The sequence below is a fragment of the Esox lucius genome, chromosome 1, assembly GCF_011004845.1.
Source record: "Esox lucius isolate fEsoLuc1 chromosome 1, fEsoLuc1.pri, whole genome shotgun sequence".
In the NCBI taxonomy this organism is placed as follows: domain Eukaryota; kingdom Metazoa; phylum Chordata; class Actinopteri; order Esociformes; family Esocidae; genus Esox; species Esox lucius.
In genome coordinates, this window is record NC_047569.1 from 35065247 (window position 1) to 35085430 (window position 20184).

Here is a 20184-nt window from a genome sequence, read left to right on the forward strand (position 1 = left end):
CCCTACAGGCTTGAGAAGCAAGTCCTATTTAATGTTACAGCTTGTTTTGTTTTTAAGACCCCGCTAAACAGTTTCATTGTCAGATCTATGGGAGGAATCAGAACAAAAGCTATTTTAAAATGGTTTGTTTAGCTGGGGCTGCAACAATGATTCTCCTGTCATTAAAAGTCTCGTGAATGTTCCCTGATGGAGGTCTGCTTTGGTTGTTTGATTTGTGTTATTTCTAATTGTCAAATCTTTACTCTTTTCTTGCAGACTGAAGCAAGTTCTTAGCTGGGCAACTCTTGTGCTTTCAGATGGTACTTTTTGGATTAAGGTTTCTTTATTTTTATCCTACAAATAAACACCAGATTTATGCAGAGCTTTTGATATGATGGATTGGTGCGCCATTACTCCACTTTCAGGCAGATCACTTTGTAGCTCCTTCAAAGTTATTGTTGGCCTTATTGCTTCCCTTACAAGTCTTATTGTTTTAGAGCTCAGTTCTGAGGTACAGCCTTTTTTGGCAGGGCCTGTGCAGCTTTAATTCCCTATTTATTGCTCTAACTGTGCTCACTTAAATATCAAAATAATGTTTTCAAATAAAATAGCAAAAAGAAAGACATTTCAATGTGACATTTGCAAATGTATGTAATGTGAGTGAAAACATTGCATGGCTCTTTTTTTTTTTTTTTTGCTTGTTAATAAACCAGTGTAATTGAAGTAACTAGTATTTTTCAAACATTTGAGCAGTTTCAGTATTATATGTCCAAAGAAGTTGGACATTTTCTCATCCTTGTTGTGCTGACCTGTTTTAGAGTCCAGACTGACACCTGCTGTCAGGACCACATTTCCTGTCCTGGGGTCCAACATGGGGGAGCCCGCCTGGATTGGCTGGGACAGGTGGGTAAACGGGCACACGTGAACACCTCCTAGGGGGTACACCAGCCCAGTCTGGGGGTGGATGGTTACAGCTAAAATGGGAACCAGGAGGCCTGTTTCTGGGTCACACATGGGTCCCCCTAGCAGCAGTCGTTGTCCCGGGCGGAGACCCCTCAGTCGGACGGGCACAGGCTGGGTTGAAAGTGGAGAAAGCGGGTATGGCACGAACGGCAGCAGGGGCGAGTCCCATTTCCTCATGTCCCCTGATAACAAAAAAGGAATAGCATACTCAGAACACCGGCGTCAATCATTACCTTTCCTTTAATTTAAGACTATGGGTTATCTTTAAGATCATGTAAAGATAATGTAATTATCTTTTCTAATCTGGTAACCTTTAATTGTTGACTATAATATGGTTTATACATAACCGCATTATATACGAACGCATGTACTATAGCTCAGGCCTTTTTCAGATTCGCTCTATGCTGCTGTCCCACCTGTAGAGTCTCGTTTCATTTATTTAGATTCTGTTCTGGGTTTTATATTGTGCAATGTTTTCAGTCGAATCCCACCTGCACATGAGTCCGTTGTGAGGATCAGAGACGAGCTGCCCGGGTCGTAGCCCACGTTGCCCACTATTGGTAGCAGTCGGCCAGTCTGAGGGTGGATGAAGAAGTCGGGCGGCACCGGCATGCTGTGCCCGCTGGCCACGAGCATGTGGGTGTGGGGTTTGGGTGTTATGAGACCCGTGATAGAGTCCATATGGACAGCCTCGGAGGAACACACTGATCCGTCAGGAGCTGGGAGGAATCAGAACGTCAACAAGTATTTCAGCAAATTCAACTCAAGTCTCTTGAACAACCAGGGCCGTGTCAACAATTCAAGATTAATCTGACTTGGAATGTAGCCTGACTCGCTTTATATTTCCCTTGCCTCGCAATTACATATTTTCACCACAAGGTGGTGTCAATGCGCGCTCTACATATCAACCAAAACTGCTGATGTAAAGAACTACAGGGACATCTGACTCCTGTGATATAAAACAGGCGTTCTCTTTTAATCCTAATGCCCGTTACAGAACGAAAAACATTTTCACCCAAGATGTCCTCCTTGCTGAGGACTGTGCCAGTGTGGGGGCACAGTAACTTAGCACCCATGGCCTCTCCCAGGACTGACCAAGCCCCCTGTCGCTGGCACTCCCCAGACACCTGCTCTGCCATCTCAGATGCCAGGGACGTCACCCGCTGCATCACACTGCATTATAAGACAGGGACCAGAGTTGTTGTTCAACGGGTCTAAGGTCTAAACGTTTTGTGTTCACTTACAGTGAGGAAAAAAAGTATTTGATCCCCTGCTGATTTTGTATGTTTGCCCACTAACAAATCAATTATCAGTCTAACATTGTTATGGTAGGTTTATTTGAACAGTGAGAGACAGAATAACAACAAAAAAATCCAGAAAAAACACATGTCAAAAATGTTATAAATTGATTTGCATTTTAATGAGTGAAATAAGAGGTCAGACGTTTCTTGTAGTTGGCCACCAGGTTTGCACACATCTCAGGAGGGATTTTGTCTCACTCCTCTTTGCAGATCTTCTCCAAGTCATTAAGGTTTCAAGGCTGACGTTTGGCAACTCAAACCTTCAGCTCCCTCCACAGATTTTCTATGGGATTATGGTCTGGAGACTGGCTAGGCCGCTCCAGAATCTTAATGTGCTTCTTCTTGAGCCACTCCTTTGTTGCCTTGGCCATGTGTTTTGGGTCATTGTCAATACCCATCCATGACCCATTTTTAATGCCCTGGCTGAGGGAAGGAGGTTCTCACCCAATATTTGACGGTGCTTGGCCCCGTCCATCGTCCCTTTGATGCGGTGAAGTTGTCCTGTCCCCTTAGCAGAAAAACACCCTCAAAGCATAATGTTTCCACCTCCATGTTTGACGGTGGGGATGGTGTTCTTGGGGTCATAGGCAGCATTCCTCTTCCTCCAAACACTGTGAGTTGAGTTGATGCCAAAGAGCTTGATTTTGGTCTCATCTGACCACAACACTTTCACCCAGTTCTCCTCTGAATCATTCAGATGTTCACACGCAAACTTCAGACGGTCCTGTACATGTGCTTTCTTGAGCAGGAGGACCTTGCGGGCAAAACAGAATTTTAGTCCTTCATGGCGTAGTGTGTCACCAATTATTTTTCTTGGTGACTATGGTCCCAGCTGCCTTGAGATCATTGACAAGATCCTCCCGTGTAGTTCTGGGCTGATTTCTCACTGTTCTCATGATCATTGCAACTCCACAAGGTGAGATCTTGCGTGGAGCCCCAGACCGAGGGAGAATGACAGTTCTTTTGTGTTTCTTCCATTTGCGAATAATCACACCAACTGTTGTCACCTTCTCACCAAGCTGCTTGGCGATGGTCTTGTACCCCATTCCAGTCTTGTGTAGGTATACAATTTTTTTGCTTGATTGTCTTTTATACAGGTAACACATTCCCTTTAAGAGTGTGCTCCTAATCTCAGCTCGTTACCTGTATAAAAGACACCTGGGAGCCCAAAATCTTTCTGATTGAGAGGGGATCAAATACTTCTTTCACTCATTAAAATGCAAATCAATTTATAACATTTGTGACATGCGTTTTTCAGGATTTCTTTTGCTGTTATTCTGTCTCTCATTGATCAAATAAACCTACCATTAAAATAATAGACTGATAATTTCTTTGTCAGTGGGCAAACGTACAAAATCAGCAGGGGATCAAATACTTTTTTCCCTCACTGTAGGCTGGCCCTGCTGATTTTTATACTGGCTCTTATAAGTAGCTGATACATTGCTGATTCTATTTTTTATATAAAAAATAAGTTATATAAAATAAAATACTGTAAAAACAGGGCATGGTGCTCTGGATTCAAGGTTAATGATAGTGTAACTATATGAACTAAAGAGCTGGCCAATTAAAAGAGCACTTGGAAAAGCTTTCCTTATACACACAGCACGACAGGAATAGACAAGAGACACAGGTTCAGACGTAACTGTTGTGTGTGGTCGTCCCAGAAGAGGGGGTGTGGGTTATCCATAACCTGGCCCAAGAGCCTCACACACTCTCTGAGTCGGGCCCCAAAGGCCTTGTGCACAGTCTGCTGGGCCCACAGCTCCGTCCTTAGGACCTCTAGTTGGCAGCCCAGGAGATGCCTGAGCTGCTGTGCCAGGTACCTGCGCCTGACCACCTCCTGCTCCACCTGGTGATGGTTATGTCTAGACATGAAGGCTCAATTCCATCAAACGCACTTATTTGCATTATTTACACAGGATATTTCCATTGTCAAATGAGGTCACTGACTGGTCTTTTGTACTGTATAAAACCTGGCTAAGACTGTTTTCACTGGATCTTAGGGTGGAAGAATTACAGTATCCAAGCATTTCTCCAGATCCACACATAAATGTCTCACTGACACCGGAAGTAAGCTGCTGAAATTTGATTTGGCTTGATTTGGGGTGAATCTAGTGAATTTAGTGCTTAAACTGTATTCATATTTTTTTTTCAGTTCAGGGTAACACACACCTGTCTTCGTAGCCTCTCGTAGCCTTCTCTGGTTTTCCCCACCGCAGACAAGCCAGAACGCAGCTGGAGCCCCTTCAGCTTGCCTATCACCCCCTGGTACAGGTCCTTCACCTGCAGACGTAAATGCGCACACGTGCTCAAAAATACATGCACACAAACATTGGAAAAGAACGACATGGTTATGTATCCAACATGGTTATGAATCCATCATGGTTATGTATCCAACATGGTTATGTATCCATCATGGATGTGTATCCAACTTGGTTATGTATCCATCATGGTTATGTATCCAACATGGTTATGTATCCATCATGGATATGTATCCAACTTGGTTATGTATCCATCATGGTTATGTATCCAACATGGTTATGTATCCATCATGGTTATGTATCCAACAGAGGGTTCCCAAAGTTCATCAGAGTCGCACTCCCCATTTTCCCTAATTATCAGCTCAGCTCCCCGGAGGTGACAGGGGGGGTTTGGTATTAGTGACCAGCCAAAATTCTAACCACAAACTGTTTAAACCAATGTGGTGAAACCCAAGATAAAAACCAGCATTCCACACAAGATGAGGAGAAAGCTCAATACTACATACACCAAATATATTCAGCATGGTGTATTTTTAGTTCTGGGCGAGGGATGGTTCAGGGATAGATATAACATGAGGGGGGGCTTACAGAACCTATGGACAAACACACTGTAAAACAGCGTTATCGTCTCAAATTGATTATCATTTCACAAAGTGTTTCGTTTGCAACCTGTTGCATTAAACACCAATGAGTTGGCATGATAATGCTGCTAAAATTATTGTAAAATGGAATCCAGATCGCCTTAGCTATATACAGTATAAACCCACAATGACATTGTCATTCCTGGTACGCGTGTGCAGGGTTGTACCTCTCCTCTGAGCTGGCCCAATTTAGCGGTAACTGACAAACTGTGATTCAGCAGGATGCTGTAGAATGTGTTGGTGTTGAAGGCCTCCAGGTCCACTTGATGCTCATAGTCCCAGAAGTCATCTACAATGTAAATAGCAACACTTACATGGCAGAATTGCAAAATATTCTGAGTGTAGCATTTGCGGCTGTTGATATCGTATTGGTTGCCGTGATTTAGCAATCACAACATCGTGGGATTCCAGTGCAATGTGTCACTCACACCATATACCCAGGGTTTTCTGAAGTAATGAGGTGCACAGGTACTGCCAGGCTATAGGAACACTAGTAGTAGTACTGTGGGAATGCTGTATAATGATTAGGTCGCGTGGGAGGAGGGAGGGGGCTTTGCTGTGCCTTGCTGTAGAGAGGCCGCTGTCGTGTTGGCCTGGAGTTTCCTGTGGTGCTTCCTCAACGCCGTCACTTTGGACCCCTTTGAGGAGTAGTCGTCCATGGGGTACTGGAGCTGGGAATTGCGGTACCGGGCCCTGTGGGACACCTTCTCCGGCCAGCCATACTCCCGGAACAAAATCTGCACATGGAGAGAACAAATATTTATGACCTACTTAGCTGTGTGTAGAATGGGCATGAGCCATACTCCACTAGAAGATAAAAGACATTCAGCGAGGTTGAGTGTGGTTGCCAACAGTGCATGGTGTGTGGGTGTTTGTGTATCTTTCTGTCTGCGTTTGTGTGTGTGTATGTGTGTGTGTGTTTGTCAAAACCCCCGATGTGCCCTCACCAGCAGGGTTACACACAGGCCGATGATGAGCACAGCGCCAAGCAGCAGTCCTCCTGTCACAAACCAATCAGGGCGCAGGAGCAGGTGCTGTCTCTTAGCGATGCCCATTCTGGTGAAATGGTGGGGGACAGAGTGGAAGAAAGGCCCCTGCTCGTAGCACTGAACTCCCGCCGGCATCACCCTCACGTACTGCAAGGCAAGACGTTGGCCATGCGTGCTTGACTCGGTAGAGTAATATATCACCGTTATCAGTTTACACTTCAGCACGGAAATAATATGTTTCACCACATTCACCTATTACATTTCACTTACATTTCCTATACCGCCCCACTTACAGTTCAAACCCATTAAGATAGCTAAGTGGGACAGCCACTCACCTAAATAATAGTGACTACATTTTACACAAAGAAGTCGCTATCAACCCGGGTCAGTGCAAACATTACCGACGGACGTCAATCGCTTCAGCTTTGTTCGGTTCCAAGTCAGTGGAGGCATTTACATGAAGGAGGTCAATAAAGATAAACTGTGCTGAAGTTCACAGCCACTGCACCTTTCACCCAATTCCACGGTTCCATTGGAACACGGAAGGCTCTGATCGAGCAAACAGGGCGACAGGGTTTCGGCGGACGTCTAAAGTGAAATGACCTTGGTACCATGTGCTTGTGTGGATGCCGGCTGAGTTGAAAGGCGTACGCCCCGGGCTGAGTGAAGACCACGGTGAAGAGTGTCGGGGGGTTTCTGGACAGCGTCATGTCCTCAGCCAGTCTCCTCAAAGGACCCCAGTCAAAGTCACTGTTGGTGTTATACAGGTTCTCTCTGGAAAACACGGCGAAAAAAGGCTTCAAAACTAATTGAAGGCACTAAAAAAGAATGAATAAACGACTTGTCAAGTGAGGAGATTGGATTTGCAAAGCATGCTGCCATACATACAACCAGGGTTCCTAGAAAAGAGGTCATTCGTTCAACATTTTTGCTGAATGGTCTTTTCTGAATTCCCTATAGATTTTGTTTTATATTTTAGTCACTTCAGATAAAAAATATACTATCTTTATAGTACTATCTTTATACTATATATGTAACAGAATGTCCTAGTCCAAATGAAATTATTAAGTTGCTATTGGGTCTGCATTACAATATAAACTGTTGAAATACAGCAACATTTAGGGAACCCCTGCTGTTTACAGTTAATGTCTGACTCAATCAAATGTATTTATAAAGCCCTTTTTACAACAGCAGTTGTCACAAAGTGCTTTACAGAGTGACTGACTTACATGTCATACTTGGGATAGAGTTGCCTAGTGACGGTAAACAGCAGAGTGTCTCCCAGGTGTAGACATGCAATAGGGTTCAGGACACCCACAGAGCTGGAGTTCCTGTTTCCTCCCCAGTTTGTTGCTCCTGGGGGGTAAATAAAAAAAGGAATAAATAAATTAAAAACATTTAACAAAGAATAAATGAATGAACAAACTAACGAAGAAATTAGTGTAAGATTAAGTTAATGAATTTATTAATAAATGTTCGCCGTAAATATGTATGTCCATGAAATTATGTTGAGCAAACAAGAAATCTTAATGCTAGCTTTTAAAGTGAACATTTAAACCACTGTAACATTTAAACCACTGTAATTATTCTATAATTTTGTCTGATTTAGGATAGCTAACCTGTTAATGTGTGATGACCAGGGCTTTTCTCTGGAAATAACTTCTGAATCTCCTGTGGGATGGCATTGAGGAGACCTAGGAAGCCCGCGTCTTTCAAAATGCAGTCAAACACACACACACACACCCCCAAACACACACGCACAAGCACACACACACACACCCAAACACACACGCACAAGAAAAAACACACACAAACACACACAAACACACACACTTTGCAGTTGGTCATTAGGGCCTGTTGATATTGTTTAGGTGACATATCCTCACTACATTTGGCACATTAGGACACATATCTGGGTTTCTTTTTTTTATCAGTTGCTGGACAGATAGCAACTTCACATGTTCAGTGAGCTGGCAAGTGTTTGTATTTAAAATATGAATCATTTTGTTTCATTCCCGTTTATTCTAAAACCATTACCCACCACCCACTTGGGGTTGTATTGGGTAAAATATGTCAATAATCTATTATCTATCATCAACATCTATGCATGTGTAAGCATATCTATGATCTATCATCAATATCTATGCATGTGTATGCATATCTATGATCTATATCTACAGTCATGTGAAAGAATTAGGACACCCCGTGAAACATTTAGTGATTTTTGAAGAAATATGGACGTATCAATCTTCAATCGTCCTTCAAACAATAACTATAGATAAAGGTGATGTAATTTAACCAAAAACAATGAAAATGTAACTGTTATCATTTATTTAACAACAAAATGTACAAAGATGCCAATTCCTGCTTAAGACAAAGTTAGGACACCCTGTGTCTGAATAGCTGGCATTGCCCCCTTTGTCTGAAATAATCTCAGTGAGACGTTTCCAAGAACGCTCAACCAATCTTCACTTGGTTTTTCCCACTCCTCCAAGCTGACCTTTTTAAGCTGTGTGATGTTTGATGGGTTTCTTGCATGCACAGCCCAGTTCAAATCACACCACAGCATCTTAATAGGATTAAGATCCGGGCTTTGGCTTGGCCATTCCAGAACCCTCCATTTCTGTCTTTTGAGGCATTCTTTGGTGAATTTACTAGAATGTTTTTGGTCATTGTCATGTTGCATGGTCCACATCCGCTGCAGCTTACATTTTCAGACAGTTGGTCTTTCATTTCAGTCCTCAAGAATCCTCTTAAGCAATAATGAATTCATAGTAGATTCTATGATGGTGAGCTGACCAGGCCCTGCTGCAGCAAAGCAGCCACAAACCATGACATTTCCACCCCCCCCCCCCCCCCCATGCTTCATAGTTGTTATGAGGTTCTTGTTCTCAAATGCTGCGCCAAAAAAGTATTCTGTTACTGTGCCCAAACAATTCAACATTGTATTCATCGGTCCAAAGCACGTTGTTCCAGAGGTCCTGGTCTAGATGTTCTTTGGCTAACTTTATTCTTGCCCTGATGGTTTATTTTGACAGCAAGGGTTTCCTCCTTGCGCACCTCCCATAAAAATCAAACGTCTGCTGTTTCCTTCTGATGGTAGATGCATGTACTTTGACATCAACTGTGATAAGACCTACTTGTAGGTCCCAGGATGAAATTAAAGGATTGTTCAAGAGTTTCATAACCATCTTGCGGTCCTTTCTTGGGCGGAACTTGCAAGGACGACCTGGCCATGTTGGCTGCTGTTTCAAATGTTTTCCACTTTCCGGACAGTGGAATGGTTGATTTCAAATTGTTTGGAGATCTTTTTAAATCCCTTCCCAGACTCATATGCATCTACAACCTTCTTTCTGAAGGTCTTAGAGTCTTTTGATCTAGTCAAGATGATACCACTCACTTCAACAATCAAGAGCAAACCAAACTAAAAGTGTGAGGTTTAAATAAGACAGGCTCCCCCAAAATCCTCCAAAAAACGATGTTCTAATCATTTGCACCTGATGTGGTCCATCTGACTCAAATTTAAGCCATTTTCAGTTGTAATAAATGTGGGGTTGTCTTAACTTTGTCCTTACAAGAGACAAAGTTACATTACTTCAGTTTTATTGCCATTGTTATACTCCTTCCATCTCTCAAAATTGTGAAACGCAAGATCAAATGTCCATTTGTGTAAAAATGTTGGAAAAGATAACGGTTGTCATGGGGTGTCCTATGTTTTGCACATGTCTGTATCCATGTCCATGTATGTCTATGTATGTCTATGCATCCATGATCTAACTGTCAATTACAACTAAGAGTATCTTGGGGGCTCACCACTTGTCCGCACTGTGTACACAGGAAGGGACATGCCGTGGCGATGGGCATCACACCGCAAGGCCTCCTGGGAGTCCCAGCGTTTGAACACTCTGTCCAGCAGCGCAACCGCTGAGATGATCACCTAATAGAGAAAACACTGGGTCTCACCACTGGGTCAGAGTGTTCCTCGGCTGTCTGAGTCTAACCGGAGTAGATGATATCCACGTTTATTCACTGCATTGTCGGACATTATTTTGTGCATTATCTGACACTATTCAGTGCATTGTCTGACATTATTCAGTGGATTGTCTGACATTATTCAGTGGATTGTCTGACATCATTTAGTGCATTATCTGACATTATTCAGTGCATTCTCTGACATTATTCAGTGCATTCTCTGACATTATTCAGTGGATTGTCTGACATCATTTAGTGCATTATCTGACATTATTCAGTGCATTCTCTGACATTATTCAGTGCATTCTCTAACATTATTCAGTGCCATGTCAGACATTATACATTATACATTTGTCATGAAGTGGTCCTGTGCATTTTTCTGGAATAACTAGAAAAGTATCAAGTGTTCTTAGGCGCTGTTGACCTGGAATTGGCTATTGGTTGCTTGTTTCCGCGCGTGCGTGTGTGTGTGAGGTTTGCTTGGCACTTTGTGTGTGAGCACGTGCCTGTTGTCCAACTCTTTCCCACACGTGCTAAAATCGTAACGGCTCACCTGGCCTTCAGAGTTGCTGTACACCAGTTGCAAGTCTCCAGCAGCGCACATTAAATGCAGCGCCTGCGTGGGTCCACTCCTACACCAGGCCCCACACACCGCTCTCTCTGGGGGCTCTCTGCACAGACACAGGCCCAGAGGTCCATCAAAGCCCTGGTAGTCCTCTGGAGACAGACACACCTGGGGGAGGGAACACGTGGGATCTGTTGGTATATGGACCGAAGGGAAGGACTGAGTCCCATCCAGTCAGGGGAAACAAGGCTAGATGTTGTTGGATTAGTTCAGAGTAGACATCCACCTGTGATAAGTTCCTATAGGAAAGGTATTACAGTTTACAAGCATCAAACAATACAGAAGTTACAGTAGCAAAACGGAAGTGTACGTGAACCAAACTGAAACATTTCTCATTTCTTTCACACAAAATCCATTCAATGAACACATTCCCCAAAATCCATGAACTCTTTTCTCATTCAAACTCAACCACCAACAAAACAATATATTCACAGCACGTTTTCTCAAATGCTCACACACTGTTATCAAAACGGTTAAAAACACATTCAAAACAGAATGCAACTGGTGTGCATTTCTGGAGTAACCCAATTGAAATATAAGGAAAATGTTTGATATTTGTTACAAAATGTTAATAATGTTAGAATATTTAGTCAATCCTAACGCAGTTGATTGCAGTTTCAGGTGAAAAACGACCCAAGTGTTGTACACTGTGCCCTATGAGAGAAATGGTGAATGTGTGAAAGAACTAGAGTATCAATATATCCAGGTAATGTCTGTTTAACAACCAAACAGGGTATTTATACATTTACACATAATGTAAAGTTCTGTAAAACTATGGATTTACTGTCTTTTTTGAGAATAATGGATATTGAAGTCAAACAGCACATAAATTCATCTTTGTGGAAGAAGCTGGATTCAACCTGGCAAAAACACACCACAGGGGAAGTAATGTGATTGGTCAGAGAGCCACAGTGGATGTCCCAGGCCAGAGAGGAGCCAACATTACAAACCTGCTGTGTTGTGTTGTTCTAACCTGTTGTGTTGTGTTGTTCTAACCTGTTGGGTTGTGATGTGTTGTTCTAACCTGCTGTGTTGTGATGTGTTGTTCTAACCTGCTGGGTTGTGATGTGTTGTTCTAACCTGCTGGGTTGTGTTGTTCTAACCTGCTGGGTTGTGTTGTGTTGTTCTAACCTGCTGGGTTGTGTTGTTCTAACCTGCTGGGTTGTGTTGTTCTAACCTGTGGGTTGTGTTGTGTTGTTCTAACCTGCTGGGTACAGTGCTGTGCCCACTGCTGCCTGTCCAGACAGACTCCATGTTGTGTCCTCGCTCTTCCATCTTTGCAGATGTCATATACACTTTGCAAACAGGTGTCCCCTTGACCCTGGTAACCTAGGGCACAGGTGCACTGCCCATCACTGGCCTACATTAGGGCACACACACACACACACACACACATAATTAGATCCTACAATGCCATTCAGTTCAACACCCAATCTTCAATGCCTAAAAGTCATTCTGTGTATCTAGAGTAATTTCCCTTCTGAACATGAGCTGCTGAGAGAAAGGTCCAACAGTCACTGGTTGACCTACATGTCTGGAAACTAGAGTCCCGCCGCATTGAAACTTGATATGAAACGTTCTGAGCCGCCGGCTACGAACTGGACCCATGAAGCAAGATACATTGTGTATACTGTTACTGCATTCAACCTGGGTGCTTGATACCACAACACACTGATAGAACCGAGCCACTGATACATATTATTAAACATAGAGGAAGGGCAATCCTATGAGCAGGTATGCACACGCACGCGCACGCACACACGCGCGCACACACATGCACACACGTACGCACAGACACACTCACAAATACACATGACATCGACAAAAACGCAGAAAGGCACACCTGGAAGGTTTGTCCTTCCCCCAAACAGACACATCTGTCCTGGCCTGGTAGGGGTTGCTGTGCCCGGGCTCCACAGGGCAGGCCGGAGGGCAGGGCTGGCCGCGGGCAGTAGTGGTTTGTAGGGCAGCTGAGACAGCCGTGGATGGATGTGGCCTCGGTGGATGGCCCAAACGTACCCCTGGGACAAGGCATCGCTGTGGGACTTCCCTCTGGGCAGTAGTATCCTGTTTTACCCCGAGGCACCAGGCCACCATGGGTTTGATGTGAGGTCAGAAAAGTGACATAACTCCGCCCGGAGTTATAACACCACAGCGTCATACTTCTCATTGATTCTTCTCAACATCCAGGTACACATTTGTGTATGAAAGCATGCAGACAAAACCAGGCAACCTACCTTGCTCACAAAATAACCCACCCACTCTACTGGTTTCCTGGGTTTTGTTGTGGCCACGGGCGGTGTGTTCTTTCCCAATGAAATACAGGCACCAGAGCAGCTGGGTAAGGCACCAGTAGTTGCCCGACGTCCCAAGCATCATCATCCCACTCCCCACAGTCCTGCTTCTACTGTCCCGCTTGATGTGGACCAGTTGGAGACAGGAGACCAGCACTTTCTCTGGTCTGCTGAATCATTGATGGGGCCTGAGGGGTGAGGTAACACGATAGGCTGGTGGGTTGAAAGTGACTGTCCAATGCATCCAGGTCCCATTACAAGCTTCATTCAGGTCAGTTCCACCATGGAACTGATTATTCAAGCGTTAGTGATTTGGCTCTCAGGGCACATTTGTCGCAACTCTGCTTTATGGTTTATTGCAATTCTCCCAAAGTTCAGGGAATGTACTATTTATTTGCATTGGATGTGCAAAACAAACCAACTGTTTTGCAGTGGGGTTTTTGTCTGAAATGTTTCCAGGTCAAACATTGGTTGTGACGAACGAACGCTGTGTGTTTTCCTGCTTATCCAGTCGCGTCAAACTTTGTTCTCTGTACTGAAATGCTGCCAGTTTGTGTTCAATATCCAAGATAACACCTCACCCTTTGCTTCCTCATCAAACGAAGAGATAACAGTCCTTTCCAGGCCTTTATCTAATAGTCTACATAGCCTACGCATATGTGAACATGCAAAAATCAATACTACTTATCCCCCCAAAAATAATGAACACAAACAGGGAATCAAAAGCAGGGCAACAATTATTTGTTGAATCAAAGTATACAATACAAGGGTGTGTGTGTTATATGTGTTATGTGTGTTGTTTATTACGTGTGATGTGTGTTATTTGTGTTATGTGTGTTGTGTGCTCTGTGTGTCAAGTGGGTCCCACAACCGGGTCCCACAAGAGGAGACAGAATAGGATAAATACAATGTACCCTTTCACTATCTGTAACTCCAATCAGCACATCACATTGCCATCTCATACTTAATCAGATTGCATCTCAGACAATTTGTCTTTGAAGGAGTTAGGACTGATAATAGTGTCAAGTCTTAGAGTCTTAATCAATTTGTTCCAGTCATTGGCAGCAGAGAACTGAGAGGAATGACATCAGAAGGAGGTGTAGATGTTAGAACTGACTAGTGTGATGTATCTTCCAAAGCCCAGCTCTTTATTTACTTGTAAATAAGTTGTTTTCTGTGGAATGCCTGTGAATTACATCACCAAAGTCCAGGTTGGGGTGAGAAAACAAGCTCCCCGGTCTGTACCACATCCAGATACCCAGATGGTACAAATCTTGAGTACCTGTCCTCTGTGCCAGCCTTGGAATGTGGCTTACCTGAGAATTGGGGATCAGAAAGATCAGGCCTACAACTCCTTTTGTGCTGGCTAGGTCACCTATGGTCCCCAAGAAGCAGCCCTGAAACTCCTTCCAACAGAGTTGACCCTAACTCTGGACAAGACAGTGCTACACCCTCGTTATGCGAGTCCTGCAACAAACCAAATTATATTGATTCTTAAGCTCACGTCTCCTGACCAATGGAGAAACGTTGAAATCCCCAACGCCATGGCGACTACACAACAAGAGTTTAAGCGTATTCGGAAGTGGCCACAACGCCTGTGTGGTTTCATGGCCCACCATCCCTGTTCTTACCTTCTAAGCACTGGGAAACCACGCCCTGATGGAAAACTGTTCAGCAGCATAACTGTTCTGTGGCAGGCACCAGGCAACACCCCTGCAAGACCCAAATCAGTTTAGTTGATGCTATAAACTGTCTACTAGATCCTTTAGAATTCCCACATTACAGATGGCAAAAATCCAAATCATTAAAGAATATCTCTAATGTATTTTCCCTTATTTTTTACTTAATTTGCTACCTGTACTAAGTTACCAAATGGAATATTCTATGGCAATACCATAGATCATGTTTTTTGTGTAATGGAGGATATCTATGTAGGTCCTAAAACTCCATATCAAATGATTTATGGTATATCTTGAAATAATTCCATATGTCAACTTAGAATAAATCTCAATTCCAAGGAAAAAGAAGGGCAGAGACTTCTGGGAGATCAGGAATGTGTTTTTGTCACATTCTGGATTGTTATTGATATTAAAATAATGAACTTTGTGTACCTAAAACAGCCTACACCACAGAAGCAGTGGACTATGTCCTGTCGGTGACAACTAGCTAGTTACCTAAGGTTGTGGTGACCTTTCACATACATGTGGAATTGTTTTAGATAGTCTATAAAAAAAAAAAACTTTTCAGGTGCTTTCCTAACAAAACCAGGCATAAACTCTCAAGAAAAATGAATCGGCCTAAAACTAAACATCAGTGCTTTCACATGCTGTACTGCATGGAAACAAAATAAGTTTTCTGTCTGAACAACTGCAGGCTACTGACCGCAGCTCTGTACACCCTAGCCAACTGTGCGCCTTGTCTCTCTGGCCAGGGTAAACAAAGCCCATATTTACAGCCCCCTTGTGTGTAATTTTTATTTATATTCAAACTCATGTTGCGTCTGTGTGTAGGACCCCCTGTCCGTCTTTAACATGGAATTCATGAGTCAGTTCATTCAACCTCCCTTAGGCCAAGGGTTTGACCCAAACAAAATATCAGCTATTTTTACTCCTATGTTTGTAAAAAGGGAAAATCCAAATTAAAGCTATCGTGGTAATTATAGTTATTAGAATTTCTGTTTATTTTATACATTTGTTTACATGGCAATATGTTAAATCACCAGGAACTCAGTTAAAACAGGTTTAGTTGATGGGAGTGGAATGTGCAGAGGAGTCGGGTGACATCGGATAGCATGGGAAGGATGAACACCAGGTGGGCTGCAGCATTCTGGATATGTTGGGGAGCCCAGCCAGCAGAGAACTTCAGCAGGTCAGACAGGAAACGTCAAGGACCGCACAGCAGCTGCTTGTCTCAGTCGCCTGCTATATGACATTCAAAAGGAAACAACATACGCCCATTAGCCTCTGAGTTGCCCACGCATCATAACGAGAATATGAATAATCACAAAGTCGACGTACAGTCACATTCAAATCTTGAGTGTGTAAGATAGGAATGGTGAAAGCTATTCATTTGAGTGCAGTATATTGAATCTGTTCAGTCATTAATAGTTATCTCTGTGATCAGTGTCAAAAAAAATTAAATACAGCTCACATACACATACACACAATGCAAGATATAACATGAGGGTTTTCTTCAATGTCCCCAAGTCTTAAACAAACCTGAGGGGATGCACAGTATTGTACAGAGTATGCTTGCATATCTGGTGCTTGTTGCATTTAAATATTCCAAATGCATTAGTTGTATGCCAGAAGGCATTGTTTCATGGACTTTTTTATGGACTTGTGAATATGTGGGTTGAACTGTAGCATACCCGGCAAACCGGGAAACATTCCTAGAGCGTAAGTAAGAGTTTTTATCTAACACTGTGATGGCCAGCCTTGTTAGCCTTTAACCCTTTTGACGTTATTATTCACCAGCATGCTTTACCAAATATGACTCTTAACACAGTGGATCTGGCACCTCCTGGTTTCTGTCGAGCCTCTTTATGTCATTCCATCCTGGCTTGCAAAAACTGGACAATTCATACTGGAATCTGCCCAGAGTGAAATTGTTAAATGAGCAATGCAAAGAATGTCTTCTCCACATGGAGGCTAAGTTAACTGCAGCAAAAATAACTGACATTAAAAACAATTCCCCCCCAATCCAATTGCTGTAGAGTATTGCTTTCGTATTTAATAATGTAGCTTAGAGCGATTATGGCAGAACAATGATTTCCAAAGCTCTTCAGTAATTGTTTTTTTCAGAACAGCAATTTGGTGAACGGTGAAGAATTTTTGCAACCAGGAAATGATATCAGGTTTGGCCTCGGCATCCAATCACATATTTTATGGATGTGCTGGAGGGTGCAACGTCTGTTGTTTGGTGGGATACCCTTTTTTTGTTCATTTAAACTACATTTGGGGTGAATAAATACTGTGAAACAGTATTACTTCACTATTACTGTAGCTGTATATGATTGATGATGTGATTCTTTTCATGCATTAAACCAAAGAATTCTAAATTGACCCCTGCTATAGTGCATGCTGGGTACTTTTATATATGATTCTACATAGAACCATGTTTGCCTTCCAAATGATCCTTCCCTAACAAAAAGAAAAAAGAAAAACAATTCTTCCAAAAACAGTTATAACTGGTGAGCCCAACTTATTTTGTTAATGGTTTTAAGCGGTTTGAAAATGTTCCTAACAAAGGAATATTTTCTGCCAATTTTTTTTAATCAGATTCAAACAGTTAATCATCCTTCCACAAACAACCTTTTTGGAATTTATTTTGTAAATGTGCATAATCATCCATGGAATTTTGAAATCATCCTTTTTTGTTACCTAAAAAAAAAGTACTGAGAACTTTTAAAGAACAGATGTTGGTTTGCTGGGTACATTGTGTTTCCTGCCAGAAATAATAACACTAGTGTGTGAATGTAGCATAGTGCCTCCACTCTACACCCACCATGATCTTCAGCATTCCATTGGGTGTTCCAGAAGCAGTGGCGTCGTCCAAAACCCTGTACTTTCTGTCCCGGGCGGGGCGGGGGGAGGGGGTGGGCTAAGCCCTGAATGTATTGTGATTCTAGCGACGCCTCTGTCCAGAAGCGTTTAGAATACTAGTCCGAATCCTCCAACCAGGAGCCGTAGATAATAACCCTGATAATAGATAATAACATTGTTTTGATGGAGGGGAGCAGATAGTGTTTTTGACATGGGCATATGCCTACGTCAGTGTAATCTGTACTTTGGGCAAAGCAGCTTCATGCTCTGTCTCTCCCAGACAGCTTTTAAGCCAAAATCTAGACTGCAATCTGAGACACTTATCTAGAATGAACCGAATGAACTTAGTTTTAGGCCAAGCTCACCAGCTGATGACTCCAGTCTCAGGAACCCCTTTACCATATTTGAAAACATTTCCTGATAAAATTGTGGCTAAGCAGTGTTACCAAGAAAGCCCTTAGACATTCCCTTGTGCGTCCGTAGCATCTTCTGGCGGGTTACAACTTCTTTCTGACCTAAATAATACCGTCCCTTGAAGCACTAACGCATTAAATTGGTGGCGCACTACCTAGGTTGGGAACTCCTGCTTTCAAGGAATCAAGGAATGTTGGGAATTGTGGAGTCTGTTAAGTGTGAATGTTCTTGTGCGATGAGTGGGGCGCTATTCCTTATCAACATGACCCTCCACGTGTTGTGTGTTGACACAGGCAGAGTTAAGGACAGCCTCTGATAGTGAATCGTCCCTTTATAAAAAGGGTCTTGATGACGAATCATTCAGCCGCTTCTAGTACAAAGCTAAACACTTGCTTACTTAGCGATCTTCACCTTTCTTCGTCTTATTTAGTCTGAATGTCACTGTGGACAATTCTGATACATTTTCCTGTTTCTCCTCAGTCTGAAGAAAAAAAACATGCTCCTCAAAGTAGTTATCTTTGCCCTGTCATTACTGATGACAACAGGTTTGTAGGCATACTTTCTTTCCTATCCAGTTGAAACATGATCGCATCTTTTGTCAAATGGTATTGAGCTTTTCATAGCAATTATGTTTTTGGAGAGAATAGCATTCTTGGAAAATATTATTTAATTTATTAATGGTGTTTGTCCTGTCTTCTATTGTAGCATACCCACTCTACCATACCAACCGAGAAGCATCACAGACCCAACAGGACCTAACAAACAATGAGGTTCATGAGAAGACAGACATGAGCAAAGATGTCAAGTAAGTCCTCAAAAACTATATGACAGTCTTAAAATAACCCTCTCCTCATAAAAATATTCTAAACTGTCTTATAAGATCTGTAATTGCCTTAAAACAGACTTATAAAGGTAATCGACATGGTCCTTTATGTTAACAGTGGGATTTGGAAGAGCCATGTGAAGGACAGCCCTCTGGTGAGCGAGATCGGGCATAAGCTGACCCTTGAGTCAGAGAGACTGCACGCCCGCCTTCGCCAGGAACTCACCGAGTTGAGGGAAAGGCTCTCCCTGTATCCTGTCCACCCGGGGTCCAGTGAGTCCACCCTGGCCCGCATGGGAGAACGCCTCGCTGCCTTGACCGAGCAGCTCCAGAGTACTGTGAACGACAACAGCCAGGAGCTGTGTGGCCAACTCAGGCTCCACCTCCAGGAGTTGGAGGTGGCTGTGAGACAGGGGGCAGCTGAAACCGCACTGTACCCGGAGGCCGTGAGGGGTATGAGCCAGACTCTGGACGACAGCAGCGCAAAAACGACATCAGTCATCCGGGACTTTAAAACCAAGACGTCCAACATGATTGAGGAGCTCAAGGGTAGTGACGAAGGGGTCTTCTGGCAGGATGCGAACATTCGCCTTGAGCAGGAGGCGCAGGCGTTTAGTCTGGAGGTCCGAGGCAGGGCGGGGGTGCTAAAAGCAAAGTTGGCTAGTCTCCTACTGGTCCCGCAGCCCATTAGGGCCGAGGTGTCCACCAGCTTGGAGCAGTTCTGCCAGAGCGCTGCCTCACAGGACCGGTTGTTCCACGCCAAAATCAAGAAGCACCTTCTTGGACGGGAGTTACAGACTCAGAGCCAAAGTGAGTCACCTACCCTACAACCCCTGGGCTTGTTGGAGGAGGACTTTTCCGCCAAACTTAGTGCGGTCCTCCAGGACATTTTGCAAACCGTGCAGTAAAGCAAAGCAGAGCACTTATCCCAGCATAGAGAGAGAAAGAGAGAGGAATGGAGAAAACACATTGTTTCCATTGCAGAGTACATTTGAACTTACTGTTTTTGCACTTTGCGCTTGTACACGGTATTCGGAGTGCTTTGCAGTTGTATATACAGTACAGTAAGTAATCCATGTATATTTATGAGGTTTCCATTGTTGTGTGTATTTCATGCATATGTTGTTTAGAAGGCAGTGTATTTCAATTGTAAATAAAGCGGCTTGGGCTCCGTTTACAGAATGTAAATCACATGTACTGTTACCACCTGATCACATTAGGATATTTTACTTCATTCTAAAGAACATGGAATTCATCCTAATTCAAACCAAAACATGTGAGAAGGAACAGAAAAATGGGGTTTGCTTAACTCACCTATCTTAGCTTAACAATCAATTTTTATTGAGTTAAATATCAACATTTTAAAAAAGTACCAAAA

General features: G+C 43.2%; 2 protein-coding genes across 4 annotated transcripts in view; one reads left to right on the forward strand and one right to left on the reverse strand.

The window, feature by feature from the left end:
• Positions 1–19120, reverse strand: part of si:dkey-103g5.4 — a 39074-nt gene extending 19954 nt beyond the window's left edge. Inside the window, exons 1-19 of one of the 3 annotated variants that reach the window (XM_013133519.4) lie at positions 19033–19120; positions 15745–15946; positions 14657–14738; positions 12969–13213; positions 12575–12798; positions 11936–12091; positions 10660–10839; positions 9948–10071; positions 7754–7843; positions 7364–7490; positions 6746–6908; positions 6093–6281; positions 5708–5882; positions 5313–5434; positions 4416–4526; positions 3887–4092; positions 1958–2115; positions 1434–1661; positions 789–1124 (exon numbers count right to left, since the gene is read on the reverse strand). In XM_013133519.4, the coding sequence (XP_012988973.4) occupies positions 789–1124; positions 1434–1661; positions 1958–2115; positions 3887–4092; positions 4416–4526; positions 5313–5434; positions 5708–5882; positions 6093–6281; positions 6746–6908; positions 7364–7490; positions 7754–7843; positions 9948–10071; positions 10660–10839; positions 11936–12091; positions 12575–12798; positions 12969–13113 (2734 nt within the window). In that variant the 5' untranslated portion in view covers positions 13114–13213; positions 14657–14738; positions 15745–15946; positions 19033–19120. Of the gene's footprint in view, positions 1–788; positions 1125–1433; positions 1662–1957; positions 2116–3886; positions 4093–4415; positions 4527–5312; positions 5435–5707; positions 5883–6092; positions 6282–6745; positions 6909–7363; positions 7491–7753; positions 7844–9947; positions 10072–10659; positions 10840–11935; positions 12092–12574; positions 12799–12968; positions 13214–14656; positions 14739–15744; positions 15947–17531; positions 17850–19032 lie in introns of those variants that run through there. The other 2 variants (XM_020050556.3, XM_020050551.3) reach the window with 2 other exon arrangements.
• Positions 18343–19965, forward strand: zgc:162608 (uncharacterized protein LOC100037332 homolog). Its single transcript, XM_010871577.4, has 3 exons — positions 18343–18528; positions 18689–18788; positions 18925–19965. The coding sequence occupies exons 1-3, from the start codon at positions 18480–18482 to the stop codon at positions 19712–19714; spliced, it is 939 nt and encodes a 312-aa protein (XP_010869879.2). The 5' UTR covers positions 18343–18479; the 3' UTR covers positions 19715–19965.
• Positions 19966–20184: the final 219 nt, after the last annotated feature.